The following is a 22322-nucleotide window of genomic DNA, read 5'->3' on the forward strand; positions in this document are numbered from 1 at the left end:
TCCCAAATGAGCCAGGGCCAATATTAAGATCACCAGGGGAGATTTTTCAAAATACTAATGTCTGATGCTGGGCCCTGACCCATTACATCAGAGCCTCAGGGAGTGGGACTTGGGTAGGGATCTGGGTTGGCTTTTTTCTTTTTTTCTTTTTAGGGCACACCTGCACCTGGTTCCCAGGCTAGGAGTCCAATTGGAACTATAGCTGCCGGCCGATGCCACAGCCACAGCCACAGCCATAGCAACACCAGATCCAAGCCACCCGCATCTGCAACCTAAACCACAGCTCACGGCAATGCTGGATCCTTAACCCACTGAGTGAGGCCAGGGATCGAACCTTCGTCCTCATGGATGCTTGGCAGATTTGCTTCCGCTGAGCCACGATGGGAACTCCCTGGGTTGATTTAAAGCAACCTTCCCACCCACCCCCACCCTGAAGGTGATTCCAATGTGCAAACAAGGTTGAGAATCATCACCTTGGGAGGCCAAGGAAACGAGGTGCTTATTGCGTGAAGTAGCCAGGAAAGGCTGCTTAGACTGGGTTGGGCCTTGGTTGGGATCAGAGCAGTGGGCTAGGCCTGGGAGGAGGGGGAGGGCATGAGTCTTCTTTCCTACACTGCTGCTCCAGGAAGCTCACTTTGAGTAGCAAAGACCACGGGAGCATTAAACATTGGTATCTTCTTTCTCCGAGCCTTTGCATCCACTTAGCAGAGTGCCCCACAGTGATTTCTGCCCCCAGTTTCCCACGTGGCGTGGATGAGGCAGATTTAGAAAGGGAGAGAGATGCCTGCCCGTCAGCCACCCTGACTCTGGCTGAGCCCGCTCCTCCTTGCAGGTTCAACCTGCAACCATCAGCTAGGGGTCTAGGGCTGCTGTAAGTGCTGCTGTCTCTGGCCCAGCAAGGAATCGGCCACAGCCCCCAGTCACACAGGTGAGGGGGAGGAGAAGAGGTGACTGCGAGGCCTGTCAAGTGTCACCTCCCCCGTGGCTTTGCAACACAGACCACATCTGCCTGTGTCAGCAGGCAACTGGGCACACACCCAGCAGCAGAGTGGAGCTGGGCTCTGAACACAGAGACGGAGCCTGGCTGGGCGTCCTCTTTTGGCCTCACCCCATCACCACCCAGTAAGGAGGGCCTTGACCTGCTCGAGGCCCCTCTCTACAATGAGGTGACAAGGCCGTTCAGTGTTTATACTGAGATTGCCTTGAATCTGCTAATGCTTCCTCTGAGCAGGTTCAATTAACCTCCCAATGCTATAGTCAGCAGCTCCCGTCTAAGTCCCAGAGAGGTTAGGAAGGTGCCCCAGGGTGTATGGGTGGTCAGCCCCCAGGCTCCCTCCTCTCCAGCCGACCTTCTGGCCAGGATGTTTTTACTCTGTGGAGACATCCCCTCGATATTTACTCATGGAGAATCTACAGAACTTTTAAGTGGCAGGGGTCCGCTCTGGGCGCCTCCTCTTGAAGTCTTCGGGAATCTACCTCAAACCACATTACTTCTTAAATAAGACACAGCAGTCCCACCTCTGACTTCAGGAGAAGCCCTGAGGCCATGCGGAGCAGTGCTTAAATGGAGAACTCTGCTAAAGGTTTGCTTAGAGTCCTGTGCCTCCGGAAACGCAGATGGGCCTCCTAGAGGTGATGGCTCCCCCTTAATGTCCCCTCCTCCAGGAAGCCTCCCGGGAGAAACTTTAAGAGTAGGTTTTTCCTTCTCTGTGTTCTCATGAAACAGTTTATGGAAAAGATTTCGGAGAGCACCGATGCACCTGTATGCTTTCAGAGCTGCCCCTTCCCTGGTGACCTCGCATCCTGAGCCTCCAGGGCCTGGCAGAGACGGAGTGCTTGCTGGTCGCCGGCTGTACACATGACCTTGTAGAACTAATGGTTGTATATGGAGTTTCACCACGAAGCAGCTTTCACCTAAACCAAATTTGGCATTTATAATGGGGTTCATGAAAAGATCCTAATCAGTGAGCTAGATCACAGAAATTAACAGTTTAGCTTCTAAAATTATTGTTGTCAACAACCCAGCAGCAGAGAAATCAGGCCAGTGGGATCAGCTGAATACAGAAAAGAAATATGATTCTCAGTCCCAAAGGGTCGGTCCTGATACACCAGGGCCCTCCAGGGCTGTGAAGGGTTTTGTCACAGCCAGGGAACTGGAGAGCACGACTGCAAGGTCCTAGACCGGTCAGACCATGAGAAAGCCATTGAGAACAGTGGTAACAGATCACAACCAGAGCATCCAGCATTGTCAGCAGAGGGGGTCATAGAGACTTGTGTGGAAATGAGAAGCCAGTGTGCAAGGGAGGTGATTTACAAGGAAGCATCTGACTGCTCCTTAGCTTTGGAGCCTAACACACTGACATCTGGAACATGGGCCTGATGTGTTGGCCCGCAGGTCACTCCCCAAAGGGGCTGAAGAGAAGGACCCATCCAACCCTCCTATTTGGCTTCTGACTCGTCTGCTCCAGCTCACTTTTGTCGGCTCCCTTCCTTCGCACCTGGAGCTCCTGGAGACCCCAGTTACCAAAATGATTGTGGTTGAACCCAGGACCCAGAGTGCCCTGCTGGTGAGCCTTCCTTTTCCTCAAGAAACAGCCCAGACACTTTATCAAGAGTCCTTTTAATACCGAGGACCAGTCTCACCTCTTGCTTGTAGGAAATGCCTTTTGTTTCACATCGGCTCAGTACTTTTAATTGATCTCAATATTCTACCACACATCACTGTGGGTAGGTCGACACGACTACTTATAACCCACTAATTTTATATCACATTTTAGCTTTAGGTTTAAGTATTTGTGCATAAGAACCTTATCTGGGCTGTTGCTCTCACTCCAGACTACCCTCAAGCTAATAGAACAAAATCTAAGTCTGCCCTAAGGAAGAGTTGCTGGAACCGTTTGACTAATAAAAACTGCATGCTCACTGAGAGAGTCAGTCCAGCTAAACTAATAACATGCTTATGGGTAAGACTTCTCATATCTGTTTTATTCCAGACATAGTCTACCAGAGAAGAGCCCCACCTTTCTACCTAATGATATTACCAACTACATTCCACTCGTTAGCTACTCCTAAAAGTATTCATCAGAGAGCCCCCAGCACAGGTGAAGAAGTTGATGGCCTGATTTACAGGTTTTGGATAAACCGAATTTTTTGTGGAACAAACACTCGGAGAATTGGAAGCTTCTCACAGACTTAAAACCAGAACAGATCAGAGCTGCAGGCCTATGGAGTCAGAAGAGAAGGCTGTCCTTCATTAGCTGTGAGAAAGACAACTGACATAAGTTAGGGCGTTGCTAGGATACTGTACTGACCATTTAAGACCAGAGAACAGTGATTCTCAACTGGGAGCAATTTTGTCCCCCAGGGGACATTTATCTATGTCTGGAGACAATTCTGGTTGTCACAACTTGAGAGGGGCTGTAGGCATCTAGTGGGCAGAGGCCAGAGATGCAGTCAGACATCCCACAACATACCAGGCAGACCCCACAACCTGCCAAGTGCCAAGGATGCCAGTGCCAGAGGGACAGTAGGGAAATCAAGTTCAAGAAGCTATGGCTCAACCATAGCAATTAAAAATGGACACAGCACCAAAGGAGAAAACCAGTTTATGAGCCACGCAGTGGGTGTGCTCCAGATAACAAAGCAGGAAGATGAGAAAAAGTCAGAAACCTGGCTGGTTTCTGATGAGAAATCTCGGAGGACTTGTTATAAAAATGTTTCATTTATTTGGGGTCAAAAGAGGGTTTCCAAAGGTGGGGGCTCCTGGGTTCTGCCCAGGAGACTCTACAAGAGCAAGTTCCCCCTGGTACTAAAAACTGCAGCTTTCCCAGGGCTCCAGCGAGTCCTGGCTCAGCTCTGCAGAGTAGGGTGGCTGGTGCACCGTGGAGCTGGAGAGGTTGGAGTCAAGCCTCAGATTGCCTACCCGCAGTCAGCGCAGTAGCATGGCTGTAGCCTGGATCCTCCAAGGACTAGACTCAGGTGGGACTACATGTGCAAGACTTTGATTAGGGAGACACCTCAGGGAGAAGAGGATAGAGCTGGAGGCTGTGGTCTGGCCCCTGGGAGTGGGAGCAAGGCTGCAGAAAGGCTGGGAAGACGCAGGAACACAGTGTCCTTCTAAGGAGAGTGTGCCAAGGCCCCCACGGAGCCTCAAGCCCCAGTCGCCCATCAAGGAGGACATGTCTCCCAAGAACAGGTACGACCTGGCACCTCTGCCTGGCTCAGTGGCTGGCAGAAAGCAGCCATGGGAAGCATGGGTGCCAAGCCAGGAGGGCCTCAGAGAGGGGAGGAGGGAGAGTGGAGAGCCTTGATTGAGTGTTGCCTGCAGCCGTAATGCAGGATTGTTGCCACCGTCGGGACAACCTACAGGACGATGCCCCCCAGTGCCAGTTTCTGAGCTCACTCCTTTCTGTGAATCCCCTTAGTACAGTCTCAGTAGCTACATGAAACACTCCAGCTGGATGTGCCATCAAGGCAAAGGGCGCTTTTCAATATGCCTCAGCAAAGTGAGGACCCCAGTGTCTATAATGGCAAGTGTTCCCCGGGAAAGAGCTGGAACAGAGGGAGCAAAGGGAGAGAGCTCTGGGGTGAGGGACCACGTGCAGTGGGAAGGAAGGCTTTAGCTTTTCTCTCCCGAAGACGACTGTTTTGCATTTATTTCCGTTCAATGGTCCCTTCTGGTAAACAAAAGAACATCCATAATACTGGTCTGTACCCATCAACATGCTACTCATTTTCACCACAAAGACAGAGCTGTTGAAGGACATTATTGCTGCTCTAAGATGGGGTCTGCCATAGCAACTGCATTGTGCCAACATCCACAGTGATGTGTGGCCAAGGACGCATCCCACAAGAAGTCCCAGAGAGAAGCAGCCAGAGCAGAGCCACAAGAAGCCTCTTGCCAACAATGGCTTGACCTTTCTGCCTTAACTCCAGGCCCAAGGACGTGGCATGTCCCCAAGGGGTGCCCACCCCCAGGGACACTCTGACTGTCGCACCGAGAGAAGAGAAAGATATTAGAATTCCCATTTTTATTTATTTTATCTTGTCCTTCTTGTTCACTATATATGTGTACATATATATATATGGCAAAATATTTATATACACATATATACAGCAATATGGATTATTTCTGTATAAATAAATGTATCATGGGTACAGGCTTTCAAACAAAATTTGGAGACCATTGGTTATACAATAGGTCTTAATTTTTTTTTTTTTTTTTTTTTTTGTCTTTTTAGGGCTGCACCTGTGGCATATGGAGGCGCCCAGGCTGGGGGTCTAATTGGAGCTGTAGCCAATTAGACACAGCAGCAGCAACACTGGATCCAAGCTGCGTCTGCAACCTACACCACAGCTCACAGCAATGCTGGATCCCTGACCCACTGAGCGAGGCCAGGGATCAAACCTGCAACCTCATGGTTCCTGGTCAGATTCATTTCACTATGCCACCATGGGAACTCCGGTCTTAATTTTTAACAGTAGGAAGCGATGGTATAAAACAAGTGAGAGTGGAACTACGCTGGTTGCTAAGGGGCAGTGGGGGTCAGGGAGTGGGAACAGAATCCACCCACTTCACTGCCAAGAGGCCCAGAGGCCTGGACAGCAGACGCAGGACACTGCCAGCTGCAGGACACGGGCCGTGGGAAGCGCTCTGAGAGGCCCACGTGGTCTCAGGGCTGGGCAGTCTTCAGCGTCAGGGTCCAAGGAACCATGGGATGGCCAGGAGATAGAACTGCATGGGGGAGCATCCAGGCAAGGGTGGGTATTTCCGAAGGAGCACGTTTGGGGAGTAGGGTTTTCCTAGCCAAACTGAAAAAGGAAGAACCACAGCGGCTCTTTAAAGGGATACCTGTGGCCGTGGGTGTTCAGGGCTGGAATAATCCAGGGTGTCTGCTGAGCTGAGCAGCAGCTACCAAACCAACAAGGGGGGGCAGAAGGGCTGTTCCATCCCTTTCTGTTTGTTTCTAACATTCCATGGTTGGAAGACACCGAGGAAGCAACACATGTCTCCAGCCCTCCAAGGCAGAGTCCTGCAACATTTCTGCTTCTGCTCTAACAGAGGCAACCTTCAAAAGCAAAAGACACCACTTTTGTTCGGGGTATGGGGGATGGATGGTCACCCACTCAACTACAACCAAACCTGTAGGGGTCTGGGCAAGAAAGGCCAAGCAGGAGGAGGGGTGGGTGTGGGTAGGGACGTGTGGGCAGGACAGGTCGGAAGCCCAGCAGTTGCTGTACCTCCCAGGCTGCCCTGTGCTCACTCCTGGGTCCCTGATGTTCCCAAATGGCTTGGCTCACCTTCTGGGGCCCTGGGTGGGGCTCTTCCCACAGAGGATTTGCTGGTGGGCGATAGGCACTGAGGGTACAGGCGGAGCCTCTGAGGCAGGCATGTCCCTGGGGCACCACCCCACTCCCCTGCCCCTTCTCTGGGTGCTGGTCCCTCCTTTGCCCCTATTTCCTCCTGGGACCCTCTTTGCCTGGTGGCCTGGTGCTTGGCTTTCATCCTTCCCTGGCTTTGGCCTCCAGTCAATCCGGCTCCACTGTCTTCCCGACTCTCCTTCCAGCTCTAACCTTTGCTCTTGGCCTTCATGCTGCCTCCACCACCCAATGTGCAGTGCAATGCAAAAGGCGGGGCTTCAGGAAATCTTAAGATGATAACAAAGATGTTTCATTTTTCTTTTCTTTCTTTCATTTTTTTTTGGGGGGGGGAGTCTTTTTAGGGCTGCACTCACGGCATATGGAGGTTCCCAAGCTAGGGGTTGAATCGGAGCTACAGCTATGGGCCTACACCACAGCCACAGCAACGCCAGATCCAAGCCACGTCTGCGACCTACACCATAGCTCACAGCAACACTGGATCCTCAACCCACCAAGCAAGCCCAGGGATCAAACCTGAGTCCTCATGGATACTAGTCAGATTCATTTCCACTGAGCCACGATGGGAATTCCAACAAAGATATTTCTTACCTCTCCATTTCTTTGAGCAAAATGAAGTCCAAACACAAGCCTGGGTGAGAGATCTGCTCATGGTAGCCAAGGCTTCCAGCCAACACAAGTGAAACTGCAGGTCTTTCTCTTTACTCAAAAACCCACCACAGTCACTCCTTTCCCAGACATCGCCATCGAAAAGCAATGGAAGAAAAATGTTGTCGGGAAGAATGGAAAATAAAGAGGAATTGAGAATACAGGATGCTTTTACAGGGGAAAACAATATATAACGTATCTTTGATTTCCCCCTACCCTCCTGAACTCTCTTCCATTGCTTGTGCTCCTCAATTGCAGCATAAAATCTGATTTTTTTGGGGGGGAGGCCCACCCACTGCACATGGAGGTTCCCAGGCTCGGGGTTGAATCATGGCTTTAGCCACCAGCCTACACCATAGCCACAGTGACACCAGATCCAAGTCACATCTGTGACCTATACCACAGCTCATGGCAATGTTGGATCCTTAACCCACTGAGCAAGGCCAGGGATCAAACCTGCATCCTCCTGGATGCTAGTCAGATTCGTTTCCACTGAGCCACAACAGGAACTCCTGATATGGGATCTTCAAACAGATGAAAAACCAATGTTCTAGAGCTAGAGAAGCTCCTCCTGCCCCCACACCCCAGAGGAGATGAGGACCCAATACATGGTTAAGGTACAAGTCAGCTCTGCTCTCCTCCTAAGACCCAGCCTACAGTCCAGACCCAAGGCTTCAAGTACTCGGAAGGCAGCCAGGTGACACGGACAGCGAGACCCCTATGTGGATCATGTGTTTGCAAGGTTCTGGGTCTCCAGGCCCTTCTCAGATTCCTGGGCCCACTCTCTGTCTCCTCTCAGGCTGGGTCTTTTCTCTGAGGCTGCTGATAAACTGAGCCCCTGTCTGGATTACAATAGGGGAGGGGTCTGATTTTCATGGGCACTGTGGCAGGCAGTGGTAAGACAGTGTCCTCTGACTCTCAAACCTCACCCTAAACAAAAGGAGGGGAGGCCCCACTGGGGAAAGGAGCAGAATCCTGAGAGTGGCTCTCACCATCCCTCCCCATCTGGGCTTCACCCAAAGAGGCATCCACCCCTGTGCCAAATGAGACTGGGCGTCTCCTCCCCTGGGATAAAGCCAGGGGACTCCCAAGGCAACTCCAGCTTCCCTTGGAGGCTGGAGGCTGATGGGCTATTTCCATCTCCACACTCTCTCTTCCAACCTTCTCCTCTCCAAGGAGCTGGGAAATCTCTTGGCACTGAGCTCTCCAGAAGAACCAGGTTGGTCTGTTCAGAGAAGCAAAGGCTTCCTGAGGCTCGACTTCCTAGAAGGGAAATCCCTGTGTGCCCAGCCCCCATGCGGTCAGCACTGCACTCATATCTGATCTGAACCTGAACCCTCCCTTCCTATTTTGCATTGGTCTAGTGCTCTTCTGAACCGATTTTCTAGCTGGTGCCCGGGCCCCAGTGGTCCACTGTGAGGGCAGAGCAGGGCTGTGGGAGTCGGGGAGGGAGAGGGCTGGGCCTCCACTCATGATCACACTGGACAGTCCTGACATACTTGGATGTGTGTTGTATACTGTTAACCTCAAATTGTTCATATAGAGACCCAGGCATTTTCTTTGTGGGTTTTCTTTTGGTTTTGATGGTCTAGAGATGACAAAGGAAGAGGCCTCTTGCAGTGCATAGACCAGACAAGTCAGGTTGCCACATATCTGGAATTTGATATCATACCACCCTGAGCATATCCTTCTGCATAATAAGGATCAATTGATTTCTAGAGGTCTCCCAGTTCATGAGAAAAGGTCATTCGAAGTCAGAGGATGCCTCTGAAAAGGACAGGCTTCACTTTTGTTTCTGACCTGTCACCTTCATCCTCGGGTAGCAGATACTGCGGAGCCGGCCTGTTTTAGATGCTCCTTGTGCACTAAGATATGAGAGATTGAGGGGAATAGAGCAGTGGCCAAGGTTACAGGTCTATTTTCCAACAGGGGGCCCGATGGGGAGAGAAGAATCATCTCAGCCCTTCTTGTGCTGACATGACACCAGCTGGGCTGTGAACACCAGTTACTGAAGGGTCACCATCTGACTTTTTGACATTAGATAAGCGACTTGTGCCTCGATGTCCTCGTCTACATAATGTAAGGGATGGTCTAGACAATCCCCAATGTCCCTTCCAGAGCCAAGGCCCTCGACTTTTCTACATAAGTCAGTATGACTTATCTAGGTGGTGGGCTTGCAGGGGAGGTCATGCAGGCTCTTGTGACATCACAATGATGTTTGTGAGATAGCTGCATCTTCATGCCCATAAATCAAGAGAGTCACATCAGAACTTCTCTAAAAAGGAGTTCCCATTGTGGCACAGTGGTTAACGAATCTGACTAGAAACCACGAGGTTACGGGTTCGGTCCCTGGCCTTGATCGATGGGTTAAGGACCCTGCATTGCCATGAGCTGTGGTGTAGGCTGCAGACGCGGCTCGGATCCCACGTTGTTGTGGCTCTGGCATAGGCCAGTGGCTACAGCTCCAATTAGACCCCTAGCCTGGGAACCTCCATATGCCATGGGAGTGGCCCAAGAAATGGCAAAAAGACAAAAAAAAAAAAAAAAAAAAAAAAAACAGAACTTCTGTAAAGGGCCTGGTTTCTCTCAGGAGCAAATGACCAAGGGCAGGTCCCAGCAGGCAACACACCTAGAATGTTTTGCAATCTCTGAGGATGAGGCAGTAAAGCATGCAGTTGTAACTCCTACTTTAGACCCTGTGGAAGGACTGGGACTATGAGACTGCAAGGAATGATGGAATTCCCAGAGCAACTTTGTTCTTGTTCCAGGGCAAAATTACACCTAATCCACCTCTACTCCATTCTAGTAAATGCACAAGAACAAGATCCAAAATGTAAGTCCTGGAGTTCTGGTTGTGGCTCAGTGGAAACGAATCTGCCTAGTATCCATGAGGATGCAGGTTTGATCCCTGGCCTCGCTCACTGGGTTAAGGATCCTGCATTGCTGTGAGCTGTGGTGTAGGCACAGACACAGCTTGGATCCCCCATTGCTGTGGCTGTGGAGTAGGCCAGCAGCTGCAGCTCCGATTCAACCCCTAGCCTGAGAACCTCCATATGCTACAGGGGTGCTGCTCTAAAAAGACAAAAAAAAAAAAAAGTCAGTCCTGATCCTTATGCCCACCACATTAATTGCATCAGTGGCATTTCATCCCTTATAGACTAAGGGCCAAAATGATTAACATGAGATTCAAGGGCTGCTGGCATCTTCTGACCTCTTCCCAGCCCTCTAGCCTCATCTTGCACCATCCTCCCTTCCTCTCTGCTTCAGCCAAACAGAAGAACATCTTCTGGTCCTTTCTGCCACGTGGCCTCTGCGTGATCTATTGAGTCTTCTTCTTCCTATGCCTCCCCCTTGGGTTTCCCTCACTTCCACTCTTCATCCTTCAGATCTCAGCTCAACAATTGCTTTCATGGAAAAGTGACCTGGCCTCCCTGGGGAGTCAAGCTCTTCCCCTGGACAACCATAGCAGCACACACCTCTCCTCCCATAGATTTACATCAGCCTTGACTTCCCACAATGTGGACATGTCTTTGAGGCAGGTCTGTCTCTCCCTTGAGGCTGCGAACTTCTTGAGAGTAGGACCTTAAAGGTTTTTGTGCAGGCACTGCACTCCCAGGGCCCAGCCTAGAGCTTGTCACATAGGAACCACTCAATACAATGCACCAGGTAAGCGAATGCATTTGGTGCTTGTGGCACTTAGACACACTTAGACAAGATCCCTGCCATTCGGAATCTCACAGCCATGAAACAGCAGGTCTGCAATTGGCCAGACTATGGGATATAACCTGATACAAGATGAGGCGAGATGACTTATTTCCATTTCTTTTGTCATGCTGAGCCCTCCTTAGCTCATCCACAGGAGCATCAACCTGTTTAGTGTCCCTTGCTCCAGGATGACCCCCCCAAGTTCCCCTGCCCCTAATGCAACTTCCTCCTTCTTGTAGACAAATTCTACCCTGTGTTGGTACAGCGCCTACTTGTTGACACCATGGCCATAATGCTAAATTTCAAATAATTGGGGCCACTTCATCAGTACCTTGATTTGATTAAACCTGCTGAGTAACTGTGGTTCCTATCAAGCACCCATCAGGGCCTTCATCTGCGGTTATAGAGACTCTCACTGTCAGGCGTGTCTGTGGCCACATGCAATGTGAACTGTCCCCGGCTCCGAGCTGCCTCGTGTGCGTATTGACAGGCGTGAACCTCAGCATGAACAATCACTACACAGTGTACATTTCCACGACCCATTAGCACAGCGCAACCCCAAGCCTCTCTGTCCTCACTCTGCAGATGCGGACGCTGACATGCAGGCCAAACCTGGGGTCCCAGAGGCCTAAGGATTCAGTGCGATGGAACAGAACAGATAAGCTGACCCTTAGCACCAGTGTGACTTTGGCTGGTCATCTGTGTATCTGTCCATCATGCTCCACCTGCTCATTCACTCAACAAACACTTTTTGAGCACTTGTTCCATATCCACCACTGTGCTGGGCACGGAGGGCGTGTTGGCGCACAAAACGAATGTGTCCCTACCTTTAGGGCCCACAGTTCGGGGATAAGAGACATTAAAATAAAAAAGAACTGCTTTAAAATATATGGACCACCGGCCCCACCCCCATGTTAGAAAGGAGAAACCTGGCAGTGAGGAGGGAATCCTAACCTCACTCAGGAGAAACTCATGCTGAGCCCTGAAGGATGGTGAGGACATTTATCCAGAGACATCACAAAGAGAGGATCAGACCTTTCTAGGTTCAGGTGACCTCCTGAGGGAAGACCTTGAGGAAGGAGAGCGTGGTGTACTGGAGGAGCAGAGAGCTCAGAAGGAAGACGTTCGATGGAGCAGGGCCAGGCCATGGCCTGGACCAGTTCAGTGCTTTGCATTCTATTCTACAGGCAACCAGAAGTCTGCATAGGGTTTTAAGCAAAGGAAGGACAAGCTCAGTATTGGACATCTACCCTGCCCAGCTCATGATCTCTCAGAGGAGCAAATGAGACCAAAGAGAAATCCCCCAGGTAGACCACAAGGTGCGAGACCATCATGACTCTTAGTAGAACCACAAGGCCAACCCCCGGGGTGGGGAGGGGGGGTAAAACAGCATTTGTAAATTCCCTGGGAATGACAGTTCAAGAGTGACCAGGCAGGCTGCTTCAGAGTCTGCACCTTGAGAGGCGGAAAACGCTGGTTCTCTCCTGGAGGGTGTCAGCTTGCCATCCCACTGTCACTTCCCGTTTCCTGGGAAGATGTGAGCAGCCATTGTGATCAATGGCCTGTGTCCCAGCGCATGGATTCATCTGGGCCTTTCCTTTGGGGGTGTCTCGGCACAGGCTGCTCATTAAAGAAATGAGCCTGCATGATAATGATAATGCTGCGTGCTTACCCCATGCATTGCCCAGGGGTGCCTCAAAGCATTTTGCAAACATTTAATTAAGTGAGGCCAGAGACTGCATGGGAGTCCCCAGCCTCTTGGTACTGAGAGGTCTGGGGGAGGGAGGTGCTGGGGACCGAATGCAGGCTGGCCTCCCCCAGGCTCCCAGGCACGGAAGGGAGGGGAAAAACACACACAGAGTCTCTGCATTGCTGAGGGGTACATGCACGCACACAGCCACAGCGTGAGGAGTGTGGTACAGGCACACAGGTGTCACAGGAGAACACCAAGGCTTGGTGACAACAGCAGGACCTCTGGAATGGCTGAGACACAAGTCCAGACACAAGTCCAGAGGCTTGCTTTCCTCAAGAGGCTGTAGATGCGACCTTCAGGTAGCTAAGCTCTGACTTGGAGACAGGGATGTGTGTGTGTGTGTGTGTGTGTGTGTGTTACAGGGTGCATAAGTGTGCGTGTGTGAACATATGTGAGTTGTGTGTGTAAGACTTGAGTGTGTATTAGAGTGTATGTGTGAGTATGTGAATGTTAGAGGGTTATAAGTGTGTGGGTAAATTGTGAGTGTGTTGTGTGAGTGTGAGACTGTGTGGATGAAAATGTATGCGTGTGTGTTGTGTGAGAGTATTATGTGTGTGTGATAGAGGGTTGTATGAGTGAGTGTGGGGGGGTGCGTACATGTGCATGTTTGTGAGTGTGACTATGGGTGTGTATGTGTGAGTTATGTGTGTGTGTGACTGTGTGAATGTGTGTGAGTGTATTGTATGAGTGTGTATATATATGAATGAGTTGTGTGAGTGTGTATGTGTGAGTGTATATGTGGGTGAGTGTGTATGTGTGAATGAGTTTACTGTGTGTGCATGAGTGTGTGTATGTGTGTGAGGGGTGTGTGAGTGAGTGTGCGAGCGCCTGTGTGGACATGAGTGGGGCAGCCAAGGGGAGAATACATATTCTCACACCCACAGGAAGGGCACAGGAAGCACATCTGTCTCCAGGTTTATCTCTGATCCCCAAAGTTCATTCCCACCTGTTTTCAGAATGACCTTTGATCCCGCCCCCGGCCCTATAAGCACCAGCACCTGTGATACAGACTGAGCAGTGGGGAAATCTCAAAAGGAGCAACATCCATGCCCCACTGTGTCACTGCTTCCGGCCCCTCAGGGAAAGCAGAGGCAACCAAGGCCTTTCAAGCTGAGGAGAAAAGCGTAGCTTCCCATCACGAGCGTAAGAAGGCACGAAGGCAGGAGGGCAGGTGTCCGCAGGGCCCAGAGCCAAGCGCCTTTAGCAGCATCAAAAGGGGTGGTAGAGAGAGCAGAGCCACCCAAGGTCATGCCATCCTGACTCCTTCCTCTGAGTGCCTACACAGTATGGAATGTGCCACCCAGCATCCAGAGGTGTGAACACCCAGTCCAGCTGACGGCCTGGCTTATAGGCAGTCACCAGCCATCTGTGGGCTGACACTTGAGCTCACCACCAGGAGTAGTCGGGCTGTGTTTTCCACGTCTCCTTTCTCGCAGCCCAGGCAGCTGCAGGCCACAGCAGTAGCCACAGGCTTGTTTCCGGTAAGGCCAGGCCAGCAAAGCCACAGCCCAGGGGCTGCAGGTAATAGGGCTCCTGGAGCACCAACTGTCCAAGGCCGACGTACCAGCCATGTGCAGAGCACCCCAAAATCCTGCAGAGCAACGCCAGGGACCTAAGGGGCCATGTCTGCTGCCCTAGTCATGCACACAGAGAAACCAAGGCCCAGGAAGCTCCAAGCCCACAGGGCTATGGCAGCAGCATCCAAGGCCAGGAACACTCTGAATATTCCCTGGTTTATAGACCTCTGCTCTAAGGGCGGGAGGGTATCTTTGCCTAATTAAAACCAAATCAAATCTTGTTGGATAAATGCATGGGGGGGTAGGGTTGCACAGCTAGTTCCCATCACTGTGACAATGGCACATATTAAGTGGGGATGGTCAGCCTTGCCTTCTGCCTCCTCCAACTGTAAGGAATGCCCGTCTCCTCCTGTGAGACAGCCCCCTCTTTGTGCTCTGTTACTCAGAGACCAGGGTGGTTTTTTTATGTTCACCTTATCATCTAACCTATGTTTTTGGTTGCTCCGTCCACTTGGAGACAAGGGACAGAGGTTGCTGGAACCCACTCTACAGATTGGTACACTGAGGCCCAGAGGACACTCTGAGCCAAACAAACCAGCTTCAAAGGGCTCCGAATCAGCTTCAGTTCTCTGCCTCCAGCCCTATCTGAGGCTCAGGTAGGCTGCTCTCATGGTCAGCGCACCCTCCCCCACCAGGCTCAAAGCCATGACCATGAGGTGACTGACATGAGAGTCCCAGGCTCACAGCTGCTGACTAATGACCACAGGCCCAGAGGCAGGCAGGACGGAGGCAGCACCCTTGGGTGAACCAGGCTGCCCGGCTCCAGGGCCCAGAAAAGCAGTCTCTCCCCAGCAGCCGACACCTGCCGCCTTCTCAGAGCTGCTGGTCAGTGTGGTGCTGACAGCATGTGGTCTGGCCTTACTCACACGTCTGCCACTTTTAGGGGATGAGGGCCACCAGGTGCTTGAGGGAAGAGGCACAGATCTGTGACTGACAAGGGGGTGAGGAGGCCTTGACTGTAACAGGATTCTCGGCCCTTGATCACATCCCTCCCCAGCCAGGGAGGATGGGGCTGGGACCTGATCCTGAGCAGTGCAGGCAATCTTATAGGTTCCTTGACACCACAGGGGGGACCTGCAGGCCTCACCCCAAGGTCGTGCATCCCAGCCCAGTGCACATCCCAGAAGGAAGGTGAGTGCTTGCATTGGAGGAAGACACCTACACCGCACAGATTGTCTGCACAAGTCTGGGGCCTTCTGACCCTAACAGGCCAAGGCCTGATGAAGAAGGGGAGGAGTCCAGAGCATAGACCTGAGTATGGATATAACTCAGCCCATTCAGGTAGGTGGGCCTGCTTCTAGCTAAGTCCCTGTCCTAGAAGAGGACACAGCAGGAGGGAGAGAGGTGAGGGGACAAACACGAGGCAATGATCTAAAGGGAGACCAGAAGCCCTACTCTGGCTGGAGGCCAATCCTCCCCACTGCGAGAAGGACCCCTGCCCCCCACCGCACACACCCCCCCTCACACACACATCGGCACCCCCCTACACACTGCCCTGCCTTTCTCAGGCTAGAGGAAAACCGTAGGTGCAGGATAGCCCCAGACAGATCGTTAAGTCCAGACAAGTGGGCTTACAAGGACCTGGGGTGTTAGAAATTCCTCGTAACTGAGACGGGGGTTGGGGTCTGCACTCTAATCTGTACCCACCCCCCGCTCGCCACCACCTGCTTCTCCAGGCTTACTTCCCATCCCACTCCCCTTCCCAAGAAGCCCCCAGACCCACGGTTAAATGGGTTCCCCACACAGGCCCATCTCTCCTCCAGCCTAGGACCACAAAAGCCCCTCCTTCTGGGTGCTCCAGGTCTCAAGGGTCTCAGGAACCGAACGTCTCAAGCCCGGAGTGACAATTGCACTGTCAGCCAAGGCCTCTCCCTGCCTTGGGTATGGGCTCATTATAGTCCCACTTGGTACTGTCTTTCCCATCCCAGACATTCTGCCTAGAAAAGCAATTTACAGCCGTCCGTCTCCCCCTGGAAGGCACCAGGCGACAACAACATTAGCCTTAAAATTATTCTGGGTTGGAAACGTGTTTCACCAAGAAATAGAAAGCTGCGGAATGAAATGGCATCAAGGCCTGACCAGGTCATGGCTGCATTATTGCATTAGCCTCTGTCTGTAGACGCAGAAAAAGTAAATGGCTAACGAGCTGGTATTAACCCCAAAGGGAGAAAAAGCATCATTAGAAGCCATGGGGTGGAGGGGATCTAAAAATGTAATAATGGAAGTCAAAGAAGGGAGAAGTCACAAGCCAGCCATTCAGCTAGTCAGAACTTTTGGACACAGCCAGGTCCCGTTTCCTGCAGGAACCTTCCCGAAGTGATGTTCTCCTTTCCTCCCGGGCATCTCCAGAGGCAACTTTTCTGTGCCTGTGCGAGATGACTCAGGCCAGCTTCCAGCTCCGTCAGCACCAAGGGCAGCCCTCCCTGCTCCCCCCTCTCCCCCCACAGAAAGGCCCACCCCCTCCAGGAGCCCATTCTAGTGAGGCCAAGGGGCTGGGGGAGGCGTGCCCTGGAGCAGAGCTGGCTTTAGGTGCGGAGAAGAGCCCTGTTCCTCTAGAGGGAGGCATCACCCTGCCCGGCTCCCTCCAGGGTGCACTGCAATGCAGCTCAGCTTGGCTCACCCCCTCCCCTTTGGAAGTACGCTTTTCTGATCCCACCAAGAGGGGGGCAAACCCACAGCCAGCATCCCTGAGGGTGGGGGCGGGGTGAGCTCTGCTGCTCTGCCCAGCTGTGCTCCAGTGGGAGGAGGGCGGCTGGGTGCCAGGGTCCCTGAGCTGTCACCCAGGCCCGGCTCACGTGGATGTAAAAGTTTGTCTCCCCACCTGGACCAGCGCGCCCACCTGGCTCCCTCTACCAGGCTGGAGCAGGTACTGAGCTGGCCTTTCCCTCTCTGTGCATCCTGCTGAAACCCCCTTCCAGGCATGAATCTGGAGGAAGATCCGCCCCATCCCCACCCCCACCCCCACCCCCACCCCCACTCTGAACTTCTCGGCCTGAAACAAACAGCCTGGAACGTTGTTATGCAGAACCCACCTCTGCCAGAAAAAGTGCTATCTTAAAAACAGCATTACAAAACATTATACAATGGAGTTCTTCCTTTTTTTTTTCACTCCATCCTCTTTTCCTTCTTCCCAATAAACTTTCATTTTTCTGATTTCACTTTGCTAGCTTAGAAATACTTAGGGCTTTATGTTCTTAAAAACAAAACCCAAGTAATTCTGGATATGAAAATGTAAAATTGTGTTTTACTTGTATCAGAATACGTAAGGCTTAAGAATCTTGGTATTTACGTGTGTGAATGTGTTTATAGGATTTTAGGTTTTGGCTAATGTTTTCCTAAGGAATCTATCTCAGTTTGGAAAAAAAGAAAAAGAAAATTCTTACTGGGCTAAGATTTAGGGTGGAAATCCCACAGACCCTTTGATGCTGCCTAAAACCTTGGAAGCATAACCCAGGCCCTTCAGCATTGTTTGAAGGGTGCCTGCAGGCATTCAGCTGTCTGCTTGCTAACGACGCGCGTGCAATTATCGAATCTCTTTAAAACATGTTGGGTTTTGCCACACTTCCACTAAGCTTTTTCTGGCAGGATTGCAGCATCTTACCTGTGTTGCTGCAGGTTTGTTCTCCCCAAACAAGTAACTGCTGTGATAGCTGGGACCACCTTTAAATCATTCGGTAAGGTGAGGAAAGTGCGGAGGAGAACCAGGTAAATCCAGACGCCCACCCTCCCCAGGAAGAACATGCCCAATTCTGTCAGAGGAGATTTCATGGTTCAGATGCCTGGAGGAGGAGGGAGAAATGGGATTCTGAATTTCAAAGGTACAATCTGCCCATTTGGTGGAAGGATAAAGCAAGAATGTGGTGGTAGGACTGTGTTGAGAGGAGAAATGCAGGAGCAAAGGAAGAGGGGTGGGGGTGGAAGGGGCTGGAGAGAGTGGGGAGAGAGGGTGGTGAAGGAGGTGGGGAGAGGGAGGAGGAGGAGGGGGAGAGGGAGAAGGGAGGAGAGACCTAAAAAAAAAAGATGCCAGGGAGATGCCGAGATAGGAGGGATTCAGAAACGACGGAGAGGAGTCAGGACGCCCCTCTATCTTGCAGGTCCCAACGGAAGCTGAGAGAAGGCTTTATCCCTGGGAGTTTAAAGCCCTCTTCTCCTACCCCTGGGACCACAGCTGGTTAATGCCAGCCGGCACCTTGCACAGAAACAGCAGTGCCTCACAGCAGGGGCAGATCTCGAACCCAGCTCACCAGACCCACTGCCGGGACGAGAGCAGATCCGAGCCCCTGCTGCAAGCTCGCGTGAGGGGCGAGCTGCGCGGCGTGCACACCGCAAGCCCACCTCTTCCCCGCAGGCATCTCACACCCCCTCCTCATGGGCTCCCCTTTGGTTCCTCTTCTGCTCTAGCCTCTGGGAAGCGCCCCAGGGAGGGAACAGAGAGCCCCCGAGGGTACCTGGGATGAAGAGCAGGGCGGTCGTCACAGAGAAGACGATCCAGCAGGCGGGGTGGTGCATCTTGCTGCCGTGTCTCCGCGGCTGGGCTGGCTGCGCTGCTGCTGCTGCTGCTGCCGCCTTCCTCTGTGCTGAATTCTGAGCAGGTTTAAATCCAATGTTTGCAAAGGGAGGGAGAGAGCAGAAGAGAGAGGGAGCGGGAGAGAGCACGCGAGAGATGGGAGCAGGCAGCAGCGTCTCTGGTTTTTTCTTGCACATACACACAACTGGTAAGAACCATCAGCACCAATCTGCGCCGGGCGCGGAGCAGACCTCCTCCAAGGCGCGCATTGGCTCCACTCTCCTGAGCGACACGCGGGCACTTTCCATCTGGGAGGCTGGGCTCCGCGAGCTGCAGTTCGCCCCTTACTCACCCTCACCCGGAGCACTGCTCTCTGGATGAGGTGCCAATGCATGCGACTTCCTCCTACGGGCACCCAACCCGGGGTGCCTCCTGGGCAGTGGGAGGGGCTGGGATGTGGGTAGAGACCTCACCCAAGCAGGGCTCAGGGCATAACAGGAAAAGGAAATGTGACCAAAGCTCAGGCCAATTCCTTACCATCCTCTCTCTTCCTGGTCTCCAGGTGGGGAGGCCACAGGAGCCCTGGCCCTTGTGGGGGGTGGGGGGAGCATTGGGATCTTTAATTCTGTGCCTTCTCCCCCTGCCCTGTCATTGGGAGCCCTTGGAAGCAATTCATTTTCCCCAGCAGGAAGATGGGTGTGTTAGGGTGTTTTCACCAAGAATGCGCAGAGAATTGACTGGTTCCCCGCAATTAAAGCATCCTGAAACTCCACCAAGTCAAGATGCTCTATACACCCATAGGGCACAGGCAGGGATGACAACTCAGGCAGGGATCAGGTTAAACAGAAAGGAAGAGGGCGCTGGCTGGCATGGGAGATCTCCAAGATGAGAAGGCCACAGAAGGTGCCAGTGGCTTCCAGTCTTTCTTGCTTCTCCTATTCACAGCCCCATCTGGCCCTCCCCCTGCAAGGGTGGTTTATGTGGCAGTACTTCTGGGTGTGACTTATGGCAGAATTTCCTCCTGCTCCACACCTGCTCTAAGGCCTGAGCCCCCCCTCCCTAACCCCCACCTTTCCCAGTCCTGCTATGGGCAGGCCATGCTTTCTGCTTGCCTAGGAAGTGCCGTTCTGGTATATGCTCTCAAACTTTGAAGATCTCTGAAGAGAACAGCACTGGGTATTACAGAAGGGTATGGGCACATAGATACATACCATAGGCACAGCCCAGATCCTCCAAAGGATCCACAATAGCTTGGATTCTGTCACAGTTCATGGTCTGTGGATGACCAGCCCATAGGAGAGAGGCTTCCCTCCTTCCCCATAACTGCTAAAGTTTCCCCAAGTGCCTGCCATGTATGTACCATGTGAGTGCATCCTCACCATAGTCTCACCACATAGCCATTATTACCCCTGGATGTTAGTAGCTTTGGAAGTTCAGAGAGGTTCAGCAACTTGCTAAAGGCCACACAGCTAAGAGTTAGGATTCCAATCCCGAGCAGATATGCCTACAACCAATTGACAAGGAGTTCTTTTGTTCTAACAGAGCTCCTCCATTTCCACAAAACTAAGCCTGCTTGCATTTAAAAGAGTAAAACAACCAATCACTTCCCTCCTCATCCACAAATCTGAAAGCTCTTTTATGCTATGGTAACAGTATTATCACTTGGCACTTAACAAAGTACCTACTTAATAGAAAGTCCTTTTTTTTAAGGCTGGGAATATAAAGAACATAATTTGCTCTTGTCTGGAAAGGGCATATAACCTACTTGAAGAGACCATCCAAAAATGAACACATTTTTGACTCTATATCAAAGATAACAGGACATGCACATTCTAAGTATTAAAGTCAAATTCCATAGAGCCAGAGGTTGCAAAGATGTCATTCACGAGCAAATTCATGTGGGAATCCTTCAACAAAGCCAGAATGCTACAGAAGTTCATCAGAATCCTCACTGGTGGTGGAATCTGCAGGAGAAAAGAACTGGTTTGAAGTGGGTGCAGAGGACCAGGTGAAAATGAGATGGAAACTCATGGAAATGAGATGGACACTCCAAGGAGGGGAAACAGAACAGACAGACTGAGGCCCTTTGGGGAAAAACCAGGAGAGGCCTTGGAGGAAACAGAGGAAGGCAGAGTGGAACAGGCCTTGAGTTCTAAACCAATGATATTTAGAAAATCCCTCTTGATGCTGAGAGAAAAAAAAAAAAAAAAAAAAGTTGATTTCCTTTTCAGCAGGGGAGTGTTACAAACAAGAGGGAGCTAATTCATGGAAACTAGTCTGGATCAAGTGGGTTGAGGCAGGAGTACTTGCTGGGGGCCTGCCCAGATTTGGTGGATCCTGTGATCAAGTGGTGGCCATGGAGGAGGAAAAGCAGGGCCAAGGTGACCAGTGATCACACACATAACAGACATCCTTCCTGTACCATCTGGGGATCACTTTTTTCTTTTCTTTTTTCTTTTCTTCTTTCTTTTCTTTTCTTTTACTTTATTGTATTTTATCCCTAGTCTTTCTTCCAAGAAGGTGTAATTTTTCCCTTTTTGAGAGAGAAGGAAACTGAGATTCAGAGCAGTTAGGTAATTTATCCAAGGTCACACAGCTAGTTCCTGACACAGACAAATTTTAAAACCCAGGTTTTTTGAAAGCGAAAGCCTCCCTAAAAAGGAACAATTACTGTTGAGCACTGTCACTTTTATCTACCTGCTGTGTCATTTGTGTCTGGCCTATGTGTCCCAGGTTTATCTTCTCAACCAGCCAGGGAAGAAGGCACTATTATCTACATGGGACTCAAGGAGTTTAAATGACTTCCCAACATCTCAGGGGCCCAGGCAGGAGCCCAGGTTCGAAGCCAGGCCTGCAAACAGCACCAGGGCAGTCCCCAGGTGGTGCATTCACAGCCTCCTGCATCCAAGCGAGCACTATTCAGCAGGTACCCCTGAGCACCAAGTGTGCTGCATCCTGATGGGCTCCCTGGGCACAGCCTCTCAGCCCCTCGCCTTGCTGCTGGGAGGACAGGAAGCCACTGCTCTCAGCCTTTACTGGACCAGATACAATGCAGGGGGCTCTGTGTGTATTTCCTCTGATTCCCACTCTGCCTTGTCTGCTCTTCTTCCACAGATGCAGATGCAGGCCAGGTTACAGAAAGCCAAGTTCCTCCCCAAGGCTAGGAAGTGAAACCTGGGTCTTCCTTACTCCAAAGTTTATCTTCCTTCTCTCTTTCCTATCAGTTCTATTAGTGTGTGTTTTTTGTTTTCTTTTTGTTTTTTGTCTCTTCTAGGGCTGCATCCATGGCATGTGGAGGTTCCCAGGCTGGAGGTCTAATCAAGCTATAGCCACAGGCCTATGCCAGAGCCATAGCACCTTGGCATCCGAGCCATGTCTGCAACCTATGGTAACACCAGATCCTTAACGCTTTGAGCAAGGACAGGGATCGAACCCAAAACCTCATGGTTCCTAGTCAGATTCATTAACCACTGAGCCACGACGGGAACTCCCTCTATTCATGTTTTGAAAACATCCCATATATTCAACCAAACTATTCCCTAACACACACACGCACATACACACACACATGTTTAACAAAGTCAATGTATATCAAGAAATATTTTAGTTTTTAAAATGTGTATGCCTAATAAAAATCTTTCTTAGAGAAACTTAAATATGTATTTTTACTGATCAATCCTTCTAGGTTTATTAAATGATTAAAATAGATGTCTCTTTTATTTTAAAAAAAGTAGAAGAAATGTATAAATACATA

At 51.2% G+C, this 22322-nt stretch overlaps 1 protein-coding gene across 1 annotated transcript in view; it reads right to left on the reverse strand.

Annotated features, from left to right (window-relative positions):
• OPCML (opioid binding protein/cell adhesion molecule like) overlaps positions 1-18943 on the reverse strand; it is a 1104108-nt gene extending 1085165 nt beyond the window's left edge. Inside the window, 3 exon segments of the mRNA XM_021102357.2 lie at positions 18510-18599; positions 18602-18704; positions 18707-18943. Coding sequence (XP_020958016.2) covers positions 18510-18599; positions 18602-18704; positions 18707-18787 — 274 coding nt within the window. The 5' untranslated portion in view covers positions 18788-18943.
• Between the last annotated feature and the right edge of the window lie 3379 nt (positions 18944-22322).

Source organism: Sus scrofa, chromosome 9 (genome assembly GCF_054392235.1).
Source record: "Sus scrofa isolate SSC_HxYL_T2T_F1_AM1 chromosome 9, Sscrofa_HxYL_maternal_Yorkshire_Landrace_v2.0, whole genome shotgun sequence".
Classification (NCBI taxonomy): domain Eukaryota; kingdom Metazoa; phylum Chordata; class Mammalia; order Artiodactyla; family Suidae; genus Sus; species Sus scrofa.